Here is an 18,651-nt window from a genome sequence, read left to right on the forward strand (position 1 = left end):
CTTGACTTAATTATGTTTACATATAGAGACACCCACCAAAGAGCAGGAAAAACCCTGCTCATGCGTACCATAAGCTTTAAAAGGTATTATTCTTTATAATTTAGAGTATCTGCCATAGATAAAGAAAACATAAACAGACCCATTAAAAATGATATATTCCTTTCCAAAGTGTAATAAATGACATCTGCTACTTTAGCTTGGTCACTTTAGGGCTAAAACAGACAAATACGTATTAAATAACTCACCCAATGTGACGCTTTAATCTCGTCATTTCCACTGAACTGAAGAAAAAGTGAGTGTCTGGCGGCTCTCTGTGACAGAAGGCACCTGTTGGTGTCTCTTTACACTTGTATCAGTAACAATAACTGGGTGGAGCACGGATCACTTAAGTCATCTCGCAGACTATCAATGACAATACCACCCTCTGATCTGTGGTTGTTATGGAAACGTGAGAGGTTGCTCAACATCGGATACTCGACACCCCCATGAGAGTTTAGGTAGTGACAAAAGACTCCTGAATAACTGGTTACAAAGCATGAAGTCACCCTCCCCACGTCACCATACATGGCTCAAAACTGAATCATAATAATCAGAGAAACCTTTCAAAACTACTGACAGACCTTTTTAAAATGATCCCATCTTGAGCTTCTATAATAATTAAAGCTAAACTACAATATTTTAGTTTTACCATCCATACATTTGAGGAAGGACGTGACGGGCCGGATGTAGCTCGTGGAAAAAACACGAAACAATCAAAGCAGTGGATTTGCTGATAGAGAAGGACAGGTGGAACAGGTGACGCTACATTTGAGCATTTTACACAATATATCAGAGTCATCGAAGGAGAACTCGTCAGCTGTCACCAGCAACACAAACAGTCACCAAGGAGCGGGATTAATCAGTCATTAATCCATTTTAGCAAACACACAGACAGACATCGACAGACAGCTTCGCAGGATTATGAAGCTTAAATATAAACATACTGTATGACACATAATATTTCCACACTTACTTACAATGGAGAAATTTGTGTCTATATATTTATTAACTATATACATAACTTAATCAGTCCCCTGGTCCCTGTCACACTCAGAGGTGATTAGTTAGAGAAAAGGGACATAAATATGATTGCTCAAGTTATTTATTTTGTTCATTATGTACTTAAATCGCACAAATTAATTTCATGGTGGAATTCAGTAGCTGTAATAGCTGAGATATCCCAGTCTGGATATTTGTGTTGCACCAAACAGTCCTGCATTCTCAGAATCACACAGCTGGAACTGACAAAAAAACCAGTTATGCAGACTGGCAGATCTTATCGATGATAATGTCATGCCTTCGAGCCGACCCCCTGCACTCCGGGCCCTCATATATTCCCATGCAGGGCTGAAGAAATGCTTTATTGCCGTCACGGACACTTTCAGATGCCTCGCCTACACCGCTAAGCCTCCACTAAACGACACAATAGTCAGCCAGAGAGACAGCTTATGTTGTTACAGCTGCGCCCAGACAGCACCACTGTTAACAGATTATAAAGACTTCAGTGTTCCTCCAAAAGCTCTGTGCCCTCTTTTACTGATAACGCTCACGAGCATAATAACACGAAGATGGTGCGGCAAGAGCAAAACAAGTATTCAATGTTAAATTGTTCACTGAAGATAATAATTTTACAACATTAGCCTGTGAGATAAGCATTGATGCAAATACATGTAAGAACACCAATTGTTCTGCTGGTGCTGTATAGTGGAGATAACACCAGCCTAATGCCATAGCTGGTATATTTTCATGACATTTTACCAAAATCTTTATAGAAGCAAGTTTTGCCATTTGGTAGCCATGTTGAAATGCCCTGAGACCCTTATTTGAGCAGCCTTATTATCTAGAATAATGATTTTAAAGATCACTGATACACAAAATCTGCATAAACAGTCATTATACAGCTTTTTGAAAATTAGTAACGCATTTAAAATAACACCATCCATCCACCCATTCACTCTGACCTGCTTATCCAATTCAGGGTCGCAGAGCCTACCACAGCTACCACTGGGCAAGACGCAGATACACCCTGGACAGGTCACCAACCTGTCGCAGCACTAACACATTAAAATAACACAAAGTGTAATTTAGTCTTGGTGTGAGTATGGGAATATTTCTCCTGCATGCCTATATCGTCTAAGTGTGGTTATTTCACTACATTAAAAAAAAAAGTGTGTTCAGGGAGATGGAAATAGTGACTGAGTATTTCACAAATGATAATCACTGTTTTAACTGTATTAGTTGTGTACCCCAGTATAACCCAAAAAAACTAACTTACTAAAAAACTTCTAAAATACCAAAAATATTAAACAATAACTGCTTTAGCTTAAGATATTATGGGTTTGGGCTAATCTGTCAACACAAGACAATCTCAGGAGGCCTTAGGGGAGACCATTCCTGATACTGGGAGGTCTATATGACTGAGAGTCGAGTGTTTGCACTACCTGCTCTCAACTTAAATCAGCCCCAGAAAAATAAACTCCCCAGATTATAATAAAAAAGTAAACCAAAACTAAACATCATTAAAACGATAAAGACCAAACAGAAACTAGCAAACCCACTCTGGAAACCAACAACGAATTGAAAACAATTAAATCATTAAAATCTAAATAAAAACACAAAACATATAATATCAGTGTTGTAGAATCAACAGCCAAATCTGATTAAAAACTATTCATGCATTGCAGCCTTTGACCCAAAACAAGACCTCTAACAAGCCTTTTCACCGACAGGAAGTTGCTACTTTATCACCACTTTTGCTGTTGCCTAATTCTCACACAGCTTTTAATTCAGGATTCATCCAGTGCCATGATATCGCTCTTTCATAACGTCTTTGGATTTACTCACCATGTGTCAGAGCTGAGTGGTTCAGCAGGTTTACTCTCCGGCTCTGAATACTCTGCCTCTGACTTCTTTGCAGGAACTGGAATCTTCTGTAAATAAAGTCGAACAAATGCATTTACGCACAAACATCCACGGCAGACAGGCTCCCAGGTATCCCAGAGGCTTAACTTTTTCTTTCGATAATTATTCAAACCAACTCATGATGCTGCTTCCTGGTTTCTCACCAGTGAAAGGGTTGCCCCTTTCGCTTGCTTAAGTTGAGGGTGTGCCACTAAGAATAAACATGGATTAATATTTGACTTGGCTTCTCTTTTGTCACTGTACCTTCAGTCAGCACTTTTGCTCTTAATGAGATGTAAAGGCCACCAAGAGGGTTTGACACACCAGGGACTTCAAAATGACGAAAAAAATTTCGTGCATTGATAATTCTATCTTAACAAAAGTTACTCTGAAATCATGGACCTCGTGAGATTTCATGCCTCACCTGTTCGTAGACTTCTGTAGATGGAGACGATCTGAACCTCTCATGGGAACAGGTGTTTCTGGCTCTCTCCTCGGTTCCTGGATCGAGTATGTTATCAGCTGACTTGTACCGTCCAGAGACCCTTTTCTCTGAAGGTTTCTTCTGTGTATTCCAGCTGGCCTCATACTCGGCAAACGTGCCCAGTCTTTGCTGGTCTTGGATGGACTGCTTTTGTGTAGAAACTCTGAAGGCCTCCTCAGCGTAATCTCTACCTTTGATTCCTTTCATTGCATTTTCTGTTGCACCAACAGAGGCTGGTTCTCGACTTTGGCGCTTGATATGGCTCTCAAGGGGCATGTGGTGAGGTAGATCTGGTTTCTTACCGTCTTCAAAGAGTTTCTGCTGGTCTAATGAGGAGCTTGTATCATCACTTGGAGCGACACCCTCTTTCGTCCCCACTTTGTGAATTTTGTCTGGTTCAGAGAAAGACTTAACTTTCTTTTCTGCAGGAAAATGCTTTCGACCACCAGTGCGAGTCACCTGACCTCCTGAATGGCTCGTTGCTGACTGTGTGACAGCTGGCAGAGGCGTGACATCTTTGCGAGCATGTGCCGAGGATGGGTAGTTAGGTAAAGCCTCAGCATTAGAGTGCTCTGGTAAAACTAGCTCCAGGTCTCTCCTCCTGAAAGATGTAGCCTTGAGCACCCTCTCTTGCACTTCCTTCAGGTGGTCCTTGTAGGAGCTGGAGGAGGAGGTTGGAGTTGTACTTTCGGTGGACTTCCGGATGTCCTGATCTTCTTTAGCCTGACCCTCAACCCAGGGGAGGACAGCCGCACTTTTACTTTTCTGCAGCTTTGCTCTTCTCATCTGGATTTCGTTTCTCAGTGTGGTGGCAAAGCGGTCTTCGCGCTTTAACTGCTTAGCTTCAGTGGACTCGTCAGAAACTGCACCGCCTCTTCCTCTATCATCTTGCCCTGCGACATCCAAAGACAGTGAGTGGAGCATGGGGTTGGCCTGGGGGGAGATGTTGTTGCTCTTTTGGCTGTCGTGCTTGACTTCTTGGGGCAGTTCTCTGTGCTGCAGTGGTAGAAGCCGGCGCTGTTCAGACTGACTGCTGTGCTGAGATTCTTCTGTCTGTGTGTTGTGCCCTCTCTGGCCTCCCCAATCTTCTGAGCCCGTTTTAAGTGCCGGGTTTTCATGTACACTAGTGACTTGGTGCTTGCTGTACCCATTGGTGTCTTTAGTGTGTGAGTGCTGCTGCTGTTGGGGCAGATGATACTTCACTTTAGCAACCGTCAGCGGACTGTGAGAGGTTCGCTCATTTCCAGTCTGTGGCAGATATGTCGCACAGCCCCTGTCCTCTGGTATTCCTGACAAAGACACAGGGTTCGGCTGTGTGGGCTGGCATGTAGTCACACAGTAGTAACGGCTGTGCCCGCTGCTCTCTGTGTTTTGGTCAGGGCCTGTAGAGGAACTTAAGTTCTTTCTCTGGCTCTGGCCAGTGTGTTGCGCTGAACCGTTAGCAGATACCTCCTGCATGCTGTAATAGTACCCACCTACGTTCTTTGGCTTTGGTGCAGAAGTAGCCCAAGGCTGAGGATGAAAAGTGGTTTTCTCGCTGTGGTGTCTTTGATGGTAAGGTTGGTTAACATGGGTAGGCTGCCGAACATCACTGGAGTGGGAATACCGTTTGTTTGAAGTGAACTGGTCCTGATGGGATTTTTCGGACTGAAAGTAAAAACTGCCATGGTCGTTCTTCGGGGAAATGTTGTGACAGCGATTTTCACATGAAGCTCTGGATTGCAGGTGGGAATCGATTCCTTCGGGGTGAGCAATCATCAGCCCTCTTTCATGGACTTTAGTAGCAGCAAAACTATCACTGCGTGTGGGTGGTGGTGGAGGCGGAGGAGAAGAAGAAGCAGTTTTCTTTTTCTCGGGGACGTTCCAAACAGGCCCAAAGCTGGTTCTACTTGAAGTTGAATGGTGGGAACCAGCCGGTTCCTCGGTCTGTGGACCATCGCAGCCTGAGCTGACGCCTGGCATCTGAAAATACGTGAGCCTGTCATCCTGTCTGACTCCCTCTGCAGCCAGGCTGTGGCCATTTCTGCCACTGCTGTTGTGCTTTCCTCCCCCCTCCCACTGCCCGACTTTGTAGACCATGTTCTCTGTTGAAGCAGCATTGCTTTTTGAGAGGGTGTAGTCCGGCGTGCTGGAGCTGGTGGAGAAAGAGCTGTAGGCCGAGTCCCTTTTCCCTCCTCCGAGTTGCTCCATGCTGTTGTTTGATTTGGCGTGTGAGAGCTGACCAGCGGCGTATGGGTGTGACACATGCTCTAGGCTGTCCATGCTGCCGTGAGAGCTGAACTGGTCGGACACTCTGCGCAGGTTCGTTTGCTCCCAGCTGGTGGAGAGATTGGCCGATGACGAGCTAGAGGTTAAGAGAAATGACAGATTTTTGAACAACTGGTTTTTCAGCTGTAAAAGTTTGCCGTTAATAATAAAGGGATCTAAATCTGTACTGCTATGTAACCTGTTCGTTTTATCACATTTAGATGTAGTTAATTATAAGCTTTTTGGACACCAAACAACACAGACACACAAGTAAACACAGATTAAACACTTTATCTTAAAACCTGTTAAATATACATTATTTGAGCCATTTGCTACATTCAGGCCAATTGAATCTCAGGTGGGTCCAGCACAGAGTAGCATGATGAAAGAAAGACACTTTGGCGGCCTGGTTCTGGCTCCTGCACCACATGCTTGGCACCCCTGCCTTATTGTGTATTTGGCCTTTCGGTGTAGGGGTATAATGTGAGACTGGTCTACATCATGACTATTGCTTGAAATGCTAAAACTAAATACAAAAATAAATTAATCCAATTTTAATTTCTTTTTTATTTCCAATAATAAAAAAAACAACTGAGATAGAAAGCATTTGGTACTTCGTGTGTTCATTTTCACCATGAAGCTCATGTTTTTTTTCTTATGTTACAAATCAAAAGCAGCCCTTTCTGTTCAGCACATCTATGAAAGGTCACTCACTGGATGTTTAGTTCGGCTTAAGCCAAACATCACTAAAAAAGAGCCTCTGTCACCAAGATCTATCTAGAAGACAAACCTTTCAAGGTTTTCAAGGTATGTGGGCCAGTGAAAGGATTGACTATCTGCTACCTGCAGCTGTGTCTCCTATTCTCTCAGTATCTTTGACCATCTTTAGGTGGTAATAGCTTCGGCTCTGTCACTCAAACCTTGACACCATGGAGGGCTCCTGTGGTGAGTGAGTCATTGGGTCTGGTCCTCTCTTCGTCCTTGTCGGCACCTTAAAACATCCTTCAGCAGAGGCAGGCTGGCAGGTACTCATAGCTGCCCTCATGAGAGACTCTTAGCCTGGTCTTCACTCTTTGTATGTTGGGTTGTACCAGTGTCTTCCACCAAAGCTACTACTTTTAACGTATTTGTTTTGCATTTAAAATATATTTAAAACTGAGCAAAGTCCCAAGTAAAAAAAGAAATATTTTACAGTTTAGGTTTTTTGCCTCGTAGCTCCACTCTGTAAATGAGGTTGCACATATCAGGGGCTTCATCACTTGCTTTATAAAGGATTGTTTGTGAAATTTCTTCGTTGAAGTTTAATTTTTTGGTTTCTTTTAAACACTGAAAGATAAATTTAGTGGGGAAAATTTCTTCTGGAGTGGTTTTGCTGGTCAGGCCCAGTTGAGATCCAATTGGGCCCATGAACAAAAATGGGTTTGACGCCCTCGATTTAGAGCTTACAGGACACGAAGCACATAATCACATACTGCTGATCAAAAGTGCTTATGTGCAACATTCAGAGTCTGAGGTACCTTGCATCATACTGAGTGTGCCAGACTGCCGCGGGTGGAGACTGTGTTTTGGCAGTCCCTGGTTGGCTTTCATTGAACTTGGTGGAGTGCCAGGAGTGAGGCCTACTTATAGGTTCATTCCTCCTGCAGAGAGGGCAAAAAACACAGACTAGGATTAGAGACCAAATCCTTATGGAAAACAGTATGTGCTTCCACATAATGAGCCACTACAACTGGAAGATGCTGCTAAAGCCACTAATGTGACCCAATAAGCAAAAACATTGCACATTTTGTGTAAGGTTGGATGTTTTTTTAATCACACTGGAGTCAGACTTCTGCTGCGATATGTTTTTTTCATTCTGCTGAAACACGAGAGCCAGGCCTGATTGTTCAGAGGTGAAACCACTCATTACACCTTTATCGGTCTTCACCCTGAGTTGAAATTTAAATAATAAAATGGTCGGGAGTGAGCACTATGATTAGTCACTAAAGTTTTACAAAGAGGGACAATCAGTTATGTGAATATGTGAAGCAAAAATCGCAGCTGTTGCAGAAATAAATCACTTTTGGGGAAAGAAAAATCATTCATAGGTGTCTACACTATCGTGAACCAACTAATTTCAGTCATTAAAAGCTCTGCAAAAAGGCCTGAAGTACGCCCATCTCTGTCCTTGAAGGTTTGGGTCTGTACAGGCCCCAAACCACCTTCAGTAAAGGAGATATCCACATTTAAAAAAAACAAAACATGCAAGCTTTTCTTAAAATCAATTTTACACCCACTCCAAGTGTCACAATCTAAAGCTAAAACCTGGTTTTTGAAGTTTTCTTCAACAAATGATTTTATATAGAGTGAACACCCTCCCTCCACTATGACTGACAAGGCATGAATGAAAAGCCACTCACTCTCCTCCAAGAGCAGCACCCTGGCTATTTGCTGGTTTTGCCCAAAACAATCAGCTCCCTGCTTGCTTTTTTTTTTTTTAAAAAAAGACAACAACAACTATATAGCAGTTATATATCCTATAAAAGCCACTTTGCAGCCTTCGTTCCTTGAGTTGGGCTCAGTTAAATCCAGAAGTGATGGAACTTTGACCATCAGGACCCCTCAGCGTGGAACGACCTGCCTGAAGAGGTAAGGCTCAGAGAATCAGTAACAACCTTTAAGCCTGTTCTTAAAATCACAGCTTTCTCATTTGTTATGCATGTCGTCGTCCTTCTCATTGAGTGTATTCATCATTTTCAGTTTTCTTCCTACACGTATCGGCTCTGTGTGATTTTTCTGTTTGAATCTACACCCTGAGTGAGCTGCTGCTTGTCTGTCAAACTATTACTTCCCTGATTAACCAGATATTTATATTTATAAGGAACCTACCCTTTTAGGTGCTGCTTTCTGAGATCCATGTCACAAATCAAACAAACATGAAAAACAACAAAGTTTCATTAATTGTATTATCAGTTACTAGCAGATAATGAACTGCATGCTGTATGAATGGGATGAACATCATTCATCTAATGAACCACAACACAGAAAGGCATGCCGATGGGTGCAGATAAGATAGACTTTCTATGAGAGCAGTAATAAAATCACTACATATATGATTTATGTGATTATGGGCACAGGGCAGACAAAAAGGAATGAAGGACAGGAGAGGAAGAAAAGAAAATGTTCACTACGGATTACAATGAAGCTGCAGGTTCGTACCTCATGGAACTTCGCAAAATCTTCGTAAGAAAGCTTCTCGCCACAAGCACGTCATTCTCTGAGGGCATTTTCTGAGCTACAATATCCACCATTTTCATATTCCTGGGCAGCAAGGGGAGGAACACATACACACATACTAAGAGCTCGACTGGCATACACAGGACAACCTCACACTTAGAGGTCAGTGTCTCACAAACTGAGCAGGACAAGTGATCCTGAACCTTCAAATGACCCCCAGCCCTACACATTGGTGTGGAATGGATATGGAAAATTTGTGTAGGGTCAAATATATTTATGCTTTTATCATTATAGGCTTTGATTTTTGTTGTAATTTTCCCCTTCTAGTCACTGCATTTTTATGTTGTGCTGCAAAAGCTTACAGGCAGAAATGAATGCCATTAATGTGGATATATGAAACTTATAAAAAGACAGTTATCTTTTTGATGATATTGTTTTAATCGTCAGTGGAAGCCAAAAATCATAATAATATAAAAATATAATTATAATTAATGGGAGGCATTATTTTTCACTGAGTATTCTCATAGGCAGGACAGCCGAGGAACGTGTATTACAGCTCTGGAGACGCCTGCTGATATGTAGTGCAAGAGCGCCCTCTACTGGTCAAAACTGATGACACTGTCACAGCATGAGCATGCTCAAAGTCTGGGCATGTGCGTGAGGTCATACCTGGTCACGATGGACAGAAAAGTACATTACAGAGCAAATGCAGTTTCACTGATCAGTCATTAGGCTCATTATGTGAGCGTAGCTGAGGTGAGCTCAGACTTTGCCATATGGTCTGTGAGGGAACAGCAGCCCAGCATGGGGTGGGGGCGCTTAAGAGGACAGACGATCTCTTACACAGTCAGATCAGCCTCTTCACCCCTCAATCCAAGCTGTCGTCTGCCTCCCAGACCGCCTCTCTGTCCCCACCGAGGTTAAACTGACACAGTTTGACAGGAACGAGGAAATGAGGAGAACCTTGTAGTTACACCTGCGGTCGTTAAAATAACCGAGTGTAATAACAATCTGGAAATTTGTGTCAAATGAGCCAAAACACTAAACTCAACCTATAACAAAACAGCTGAAATAGAGGAATCACGATAACTGTGACTTTATATGATATAGATGGTGTTACTAATGCTCAAGATTTTTAAGACCGATGCAGATATTTGGCATCGAAAAATATTACAGGCTGATTATCACTCGTTTATGTTTCATGTGTTCAGACACAAGAAACGTAACAGTCGTTGTTTGTAGTTGTTCGCTGACTTTTATCTAACCTCTACCCTGTTTTGGGAGGCAGGTCTAGCTAACAACTCGTTGACCCTAAGATGAGGGAAACTCAGGTTTTTGTTACAGAAAGATTTACCTTTAATTCTGAGTCAGTTACCATGGTAACAGAGTCTGAAGTAAAGCTGCAGATTTGGCCCCATTTATAATGGCTTAATTCTTATTTAAAATAGCTCATCCTCCCACAACTACGATGGAATATTTAAAATATATACAAGCTTAGACATTTCTTACAGCAGGTCTTCTTTAACTGACAAAACTTTAAATTCATTAAAGACTTGGAAAGCCAATCTGCATTTTTTTTCAGTTAAATGTGAAACTATTACTGAACTCTTCACTCCTAAAACATCTCTGGTATGGCTGTAAGAGAGCCATCATCAATCAGTGAAGGCTGATGTTGGATCAGATTGGAAATAGTTCTTATTTCAATCTCATGAAGCTTTTTTATCCTCACTGGATAATTACTGGAACAACAAAATGGTAATAACCTGTAGCAAAAATAACTTTTACCTAATAAAAAAACCTGACGGGAGGGCAAAACCAACCCCGAGCTGCTGTTGCCATCTCAGCAGCTAATACCACAGGGCCGTCAGTAAACTGTGTCTGATGAGTTTCTCCAGATTTTATCTTCAGTTTCTGTCACCTGCATTTTGTCCCTCTCAGGTTACAGCTGAATAATTAGATTTAGAAATTAAATGTTTCATCTAATAAAATTTCAAGTTGAGCAATAACAGCAGTACATATTAAAAAAACCCTCATATTATATTATGGTCAGCACTGATACGGTCTGCTGGAAGGCTCTGTTCTAGCAGGGCTCTATTTATGACAGCTTTCCCTACCTACTCTCACATGTGCTTAACTCATGGTGAAGATACGGCTGACTGTTACTTAATTGAGTTAATTAACTCAGAGTTTGTTAAACATGCTTCCTGGACACAGATCACATCATTTATCAGTCTTTATAATCGCTGATATTGATAGACCTGTAAATTCCTAATACTGACAGAGCAATGAATTGGCTGGGCTCTAATAAAACTAAACAACTGTGCAGCTGTGCTTTTTGTTTTCTCTCATTATTTTGCAATTTTTGCCAATTTGCTAAACAAAAATGTGTTTTTGGTTGAAACATATTTTTATAGGTGAGAATAACATCATTCAGTGCTCCTCAGCAATGCAGTTGTAGGCTACTAATAAAGTCTGAGTTGGTAAAAATATTCTCAAATATTACACGAGAAACCAAACAAAATGATTTTTTTTTACATTTTGATGGTACTGCCTGAACTCTGGGGACAACAAACTTTTTCTGTCATTTTTAAAGGACGTGTTTGCTGAATCAGGGACTCAGGCCTCCTGGGTTAGAAAATCCATTATCCATCTATCAACTGATGGAGTTTAACACTTCAGAACTATGCCCATCGTGTTTTAATTCACTTATTCAATGTGTTGCACTTTGTCTACTTTCAGTATGGCTCTCTGGAAAATAATGTTCTGAACTCTGTGCTAGAAACCTCGGGGTCAATAGTTTCTGCCCCTTAAGTCACTTTGCTCTCAGCAGTCTGATGGCAAGCGATTCAAACAGCAACTTCCTTCAGATGGAGACATGAAAACAATTTTCATAACCTAAGCTTTTATTTTTGCACCCTGCACTCTTTTTATAGATTGAGATTTAAGGTTAAGCTCAATAAAGTGGGACGATTCCACAAAATTAATTGTGGATTAGAGTTAAGGCCTATTTAGAGGACAAAGAAAAGCCAACACGGGGGCTCGGTCTTCCTCATCTCCCATCAGTCCATGTTTCTGGGGCACTAGCCGCTAACCACACATGGCGCCTGCTATTGGTATGCAAATGAGGCTGGTTTTATTAGGCCTATCGTCAGGGCTACAGCTGGACCAGCACAGATATGCTTGGAAAGTGAATCAGATGGCATGAGGAGGGGGGGGGGGGGGGGGTAGATTTTTACTGACTGACCAGTTTAGATTCAGTTTCAAATGACAAGTACCAGCAAAAAAAAACCCAAAAAGCTTAACAACTAATGGTCAGTTAATTAATAATACTTTATTCACAGATTTTTTTGGGAGCTAAAATCCTTTCAGTCAAAGATTAATATGCATCTGGTTTTGAAATGTTAAGTCTTGCTGATCATGGCTTAACCTAAAATAATGGGTGACCTCTTACTGAGTGATAAGACAGAAGCAATCACAACAATAACAGAGTATTAGGGTCAGAAAAACAAGCACAGAGGCCCCAGATGTGTGAAAGGACAAAAAAAAAAAAAAAAAAAAAAAAAGCCTCCAAACATTGAAATCAAAGGTTTGAATTTAAGAAGCGAATAAATCATTAAATAAAGTTCATTAGCACTCACCAAAGATCTGCACGAAGGAATTCAGAAATGACACAAAGAAGGAAATCTGCTTTTTAAATGATACTCCTATAATATCAGGCTGGAAATCAGTTTGAAGGACCAGCTGCGTCCATGTGCTGGTCAGGCACCACATTCCAATGCCACTTCAAAGACGCGCCGAAATAAAGAGGCACACAGGCCGCTGGGTATCATCCATACCACCAAACTCACAGGCCAGGGATAGCTCACGTGCAATATTCAACACAGAATAGCCATTACTAAAACTAAGTCCTCCTCATAGATTTAGGCTGAGCAGAGAGGAGATTTCCTTCAGGATTACTTGGGTTTTTCCCCTGAGAGGGGGTGCAGGAGTGGGCAGAAATGGAGGAGGAGGGCTATTGTCACAGCCAGCCCGTACCTTGCCCCGTCTCATTGGCTCCAAAGGGCTAATATGCTAATGATGGGATGAAATGCCGGACTTTTCTCTTCCCTTCCCATCTCCCCTGTTGTGAGGCAGACATGCATTTATACCATTACTATGGCAACAGGTTGATCTCTAGGGTGTGAGGGCACCCAGTTTCCCGAAAGCCTCCATTATAGAGCATGGCTAAGGAAGGAACATCAGCAACAACAACAGACTTTGCATTAAATTGTGCTTCTTACTCTAAGTGTAGCCTTATAACTGGTGTCAAAGTAAATTAGAAAATTATTTCTGAAGATGAGCCTGGTATCAAAATGCAGAGAAAGCAAAAAAAAAAAGGAAACCTTACGTTGTAATTTCTTTTGAAAAGTCACTGACAGGTTGATATTGCCCTTTAAAATTAAACCTTTCTGACATTAATTATCAGAAAAAATCCAGTTTACCAGTGCATGTTCCTAATTAACGACATCACACAAGAGCAAAATATGGCCCAAGGGCTGAAAATGGCTTGCAAACCATCTTTATCTAACACTAACAACCTAAAAGGCAAATGAAACTATGTCAGCCACCCAAAACATAAAGCAATAAGAGCCAGAACGTTTGCCTTTTTTCTGGGGAGGCATCTCCACCTGCAGCAGGCTCTGGTTAGAGTGACCCTCCAGCTCACAGAGGCTCTCCAGAACAGAACAAAAACTACCATCATGGTAGACTTCAAGTCTGTCTGACTATGGGGGTGGTGGACTATGGGGACCATCACTATCACAGGAAAGCAGAAAAACAGCAACTTAAGTTTCAAAGTAAGATAGGGCTCAATGTTTAAACCATCTGATTGTCTCAGACAAAATAAATCCCATGGAAAATCTTGGTGGAAAGTAATTCACTAATTTCGCTGTATTTGTAGTACCATGTGCTCATAAATAGAGGTTTTCTTTATTTGTTGATACAGATATTTTCTGTGATGGTATCAAAATTACAGTAAAGTAACATGGGTCACAGAAAATGAAGACATTTGTAGACACTCTTCACCACTGTGTGTCTCGGCTTTTTTTGCCTTGTCAATATTTGGCATTTTGCTTCTTGTATCCAAGTCAGTCTGGCCCTATGAGGAAAAAAAAGGTTGCCCACCTCTGCACTAGAATCTACTGATGCTGAGAAGTAGAGAAGTGGCAGATGTGTCATTTGTTCTATTAGGTTATTGCCCGCAGTGTGTGAGCTAATGTCACACATCTTAAATAAATAGTTGGGAAATTAACAAAAATCCTATCCAATAACTGTGTTGGCTGTTTCCCCCCAAATTAATGGAAACTATAAGACATTTAAACTTATTTTCCTTCATTTCAATTTCACTTTCAATGACCTGTCATGCCACCTTCAAAAAAAATAAAAAAAATCAATCAATTTCTTACAAGAATATTTAACTTTGTGCGATGGAGAGCAAGCACAAATTCCTGAGTGTTTTTTTCCCCCGACTAAAAATGTGCTCTGGCACCACCAGCAAGAGGTCTGGTGACAGGCAAGAAGATTAGTGAAGAAAGGTTGCACCCTAAAGCTGATAGGAAGGCAATAAAATTCACAGTCTTCTATTGTGAGGGAAGCAATCAAGCGTACAATCCATCTGAACAAGGTCTGCATTGTGAGGCTCAGCTGTGGGATTATGTTCTTCACAGGTTTAACAAACGCAGCTGATATCATTAACATTTGTTGCAATATCTACGATTAAAAACCTAAATGTAACAAGAAAGCACATGTTAGTGACCTGAAAAGATGGAGCGTTAAAAACAACAACAACAAAAGGTGAGGTTGCCAAACCTGCACTTTTCAGGTAAACTGTTGGGCTGTATTTGGTCTCTAAAAAGGCACTCACAAAGACCTTCTTCAGCAAATCCTACAATCAAACCAGTCATGTTTCGGGTGAGAGAGGTGAACCGTGAGCAGCACGTAATGACCAGCACATTCCTGGGCTGAGTGGCATACCAGCTGTCAAGTCACCGGCTGCTGCACTGACCAGAGACCAGAAACACCTGGAAACCTTTTTCATTTTCGGAGGCTGACAATCTAAACATCACGGCTGACCCTCCCCGTATGTCGTCTCAAAACAACATCCATACATTACATTACAAGGCTGGTTTCACAAAGGTTGTCGGGTTCGATCAAATTACAGATAGATAGATAGATACCTTACCCCTCAGGGTTACTGACCTTAAGACCTGAAGTTACCACTGTAACAATCAGTGACATCTCCATTAACCAGCAGCTCGGGATGCATGATATCACTTTAATCCCTAGTAAGTGGTTTCAACTTGCTTCGTTTGTTTTCTTATTCCACATCCACTTGCTGCTTCAGTATATCTTAAAAACTACAGTGTCATGTTTAGGCACTAATAGCTAATGTGTAATTGTGTAAGGACATGGTTTGTGTTGAATCATGAATCATGCCCCTCTGGAACAGGAACCCCATGTGTTGAGTGTTCAGAGAACACTCAACATGTTCAGAGAGATGTTCTTCTATCTTCTACCTTAAAGAACATCACTCAGATCACTCAGTTCAATTCAGTTTTATTCATACAATGCCAAATCACAGTCACCTGAATGTGACTGACCGACTCTGAGCAAGCACTTGGTGAAAGAAACACTCAGTGCATCGTGGGAAACCCAGAAGCCAAGACCTATTCCAACGTAACTGAGGGAGGGTTTAGGGCCCTCTAATCCAGCCCTGACTATAATTTACTTGCTGGGAAACATTTATTACCCTTTTGGAAAGATAACATGTTGTCTTCATTGTCTTTGATTAATACTATGTCACTTCACCTCTCTCTGTCAAATCCACATGGTTGTTTTGACATTTTATTCACTGGAATACAGAAAGCTTTAATGAAAGATTTGCATTTTAGGAACAAGTCAGAGTTATAGTTGGAGAATTGGAGTGCTCATAAAAATGATTAATCTTTAGTTGAATTTGTTTTTCATCTTGATATCTCCTGTACTATGAATTTTAATGCCATCCCAACAGCCATACTCCCAGGCATGCTAAGCAAGTAACTTCACTTTTCAAAGATACATTAGATTTTAAGACGCTAATTTCTTCATTTTACTCAAAAATCTTTTAAGGGCCTGCATGAACTCTGCTGCAGTACCTTCATGGTCCATCAAGAGGCTACGGATCACACTTCAGGAATCACTGATCTAAACTATCATTTCCTCACTTGAGACTCAAACAATTTTAAGAAATCTGCTTACAACAACAATTCAGCACACTGCATACCCAACATAGTGCACGGGCTTATTTAGAAAAACAAAGCCCAGCAAACGTAAGCTCTGCACCCCCCGCTGAATGCTTGCACTGATGCCAGTAAGCTTTTCCAGGTATAACTGGATTGTTCACTGAAACACTGCGCAGCCTTCACGTATCTGAATCAGACACAGACACGCATTCTGAGTATTTTCAGTACAAAATAACGAGGCTGGTTTGTGACTGTGGTAGCGTTGTAATAATACCAAGAGCAGGAAACCAAATGCCACAACGCACTACAAGCCACATGTACAGTTTAATGATTCACTCCACAGTTAGTGGCATGTACAGCAAATGCCTGAAAGGAAGCCAGTCCAGACTGTAGGGGGCCTTGTAGGGAATGAAACCCTGACAGCTCCAAACTGCAGAAACAAACAAAATAAAGTGAACTGCACGGAGGAAAACCTTCAACAGCAACATTACAATACAACAACTTCTTAACAGTCCCTACTATATAGTCCTAAAGACCAAGAACATACATAAGCACTTCATTTGAGCTTATATTTTATACTTTATGCAACTATTTTATACTCAGTGTAAAACTGTACCACTGATAATGCTTTTGCACACCTTTTTATAGCACCACAATTTCAATATTACGTATCATTCTGGTATCATGTCACTGTCTTGTTTTCAATTTAAACAATTTGCTATCTGAATGAAAAATAGGTTACCAAAGACAAGCAATTTCAATTTAGACTCCGACCAGTATTGTTAACTAAACCGGATGCTGAAAAATGACTGAAAAAGTAGAGTTCCTCAAGTGGCCATGTAAGGCTGGCAACAAGTGAGAGTTAAAAAGATAGTAAAAAATAATAATACCCAAATAAAAAGCCAAAATAACCATAAGTTACAAGGGAAATGAAATTAAAAACAAACTTAACTCAGTGGGCCATAAAAAAAGCACAAATTAATACTTAGGATCCAAAACTTTCATGCAGGACTTTGACTAAACTCGACTAATTTTGTATTTCAGACTCCACAAACAGCAACAATAACATGTTGGCGCTCATGCAAATGCAGTGTGTGGGAGAATTATAGTGTTTGACTGCATGCTGTAGTTAGTGCTGGCAAGTTTAAAACAAATTGTGGATGGAAGGTGCAATTTAGCTTTAGCTCAGCTCACACCCTTATTGTGTTTTTGAAGTAGACCAAAATGTGTTTTTCTGGAAAACCAGAGAGATTTCTGCACGCCGCACGCTGACGCTGAAGCACGTTTGTTTTGTCGAGGCGTGTGCAAATACGAGATGCTTTTCCCACACGTAACCACACCTTTGTGATTCTCGTGTGACTTGTGACGAGCCTCTCCCCTTTGACATTATGCTCACTATCTCAAATTAGTCACCGCATGCAAAAAACCTAAAAAAACAAAACAAAGAAACATGGCTCACTGCATCAAGCTCCTCCCTCCTGCTGTCTGTGCAGAGGCCACACCTGTAAACTGGAGCAGGTCCTGACAGCTTTCTGGTCCCTGTTCAACTATCCAATATTATCCCTAAAATAACAACAAAGGTGTTACACACAGACACAGATCAGGGCTCCGTGTTAGTGATGAGGAAAGAGTCACTTTAACATTTTGAAACCTCAACACAAGTTTTCTACACAACAATCAGACTGCAGCTGGATGAAAAATAGACAAAATGGGGCTGAAATTGAAGCTTTGAGGCTCAGTAAATGTACCACTATCACTCTGTTGTGAGCTAAATCAGACACAGACTTGTTATTGTGGCCTTGGAAAATGACTGAGTGGAGATGCCATCTCAGACAGCCGGAACAAAGCAAATTCTTCACCACAGACGAGCAGAAAGAGTCCCGTGGGACTGGAAGTCTGTAAAGTGCAACATGAACAATAAGACCTGACCTTGTAAGGAAACGTCTGAAATGACAATACCCAGATCCTTTGCTCATGCATCCTGCTCCCCTGTCGCATAATAAATCCAAAATTCACTCCTCTTTTTCACAAGGAATATATGGCAGTCAGACATTATGTGAAGTTTACAAGTCTAACCGCTCTCCAGATATTTATTACAGAAAAGATAAATTAATGCTGTTAGGTACAGTTAATTTACCTTAAGCTAACGAAAGGTCAAGCAGTCTCATACAGTCCTGCAATACCAGGGTATGATTGGAAATTTACAGGGAGTTGCACTGCATAACAAAACTCCATGTTAGCTAATGAGAAATACAAGTTTTTTAAATTTTAAGTCCGAAAACTTCCTCACACCAAGAAGGTCTTGGATTTGAATCCACCATCTGACTGGGGCGTTTCTACTTCGCCCATATCAGTATCGATATCCAGCATGATTTTTTTGATGAATTTTTTAAGTGTTCCTTTAATTCTTGTGAGTAGTGTATGACTGAGGTATAGTAATTTATCATACTTCATGTAAAAAGTGCAAAAGAAGAAGGTGAGTGCGGGTGGTGTTTCCCAGGTCTA

The 18,651-nt window shown here is 41.2% G+C and overlaps 1 protein-coding gene and 1 long non-coding RNA gene across 5 annotated transcripts in view; both read right to left on the reverse strand.

The window, feature by feature from the left end:
- shroom2a (shroom family member 2a) overlaps positions 1–18,651 on the reverse strand; it is a 44,455-nt gene that overhangs the window by 8,068 nt on the left and 17,736 nt on the right. For 3 of the 4 annotated variants that reach the window (XM_040040356.1, XM_040040357.1, XM_040040359.1), the window contains 3 exons: positions 7,189–7,311; positions 3,365–5,768; positions 2,884–2,969 (listed from right to left, as the gene is read on the reverse strand). In XM_040040356.1, the coding sequence (XP_039896290.1) occupies positions 2,884–2,969; positions 3,365–5,768; positions 7,189–7,311 (2,613 nt within the window). The remainder of the gene's footprint in view (positions 1–2,883; positions 2,970–3,364; positions 5,769–7,188; positions 7,312–18,651) is intronic. The other variant, XM_040040358.1, reaches the window with a different exon arrangement.
- LOC120738853 lies at positions 7,482–18,305 on the reverse strand. The gene is made up of 2 exons (XR_005697067.1): positions 12,526–18,305; positions 7,482–8,971 (listed from the first exon to the last, which is right to left on the reverse strand). It is a non-coding gene; the product is annotated as an uncharacterized LOC120738853 (long non-coding RNA).

Source organism: Simochromis diagramma, unplaced genomic scaffold (assembly GCF_900408965.1).
Source record: "Simochromis diagramma unplaced genomic scaffold, fSimDia1.1 OVJJ01000026.1, whole genome shotgun sequence".
Classification (NCBI taxonomy): Eukaryota; Metazoa; Chordata; class Actinopteri; order Cichliformes; family Cichlidae; genus Simochromis; species Simochromis diagramma.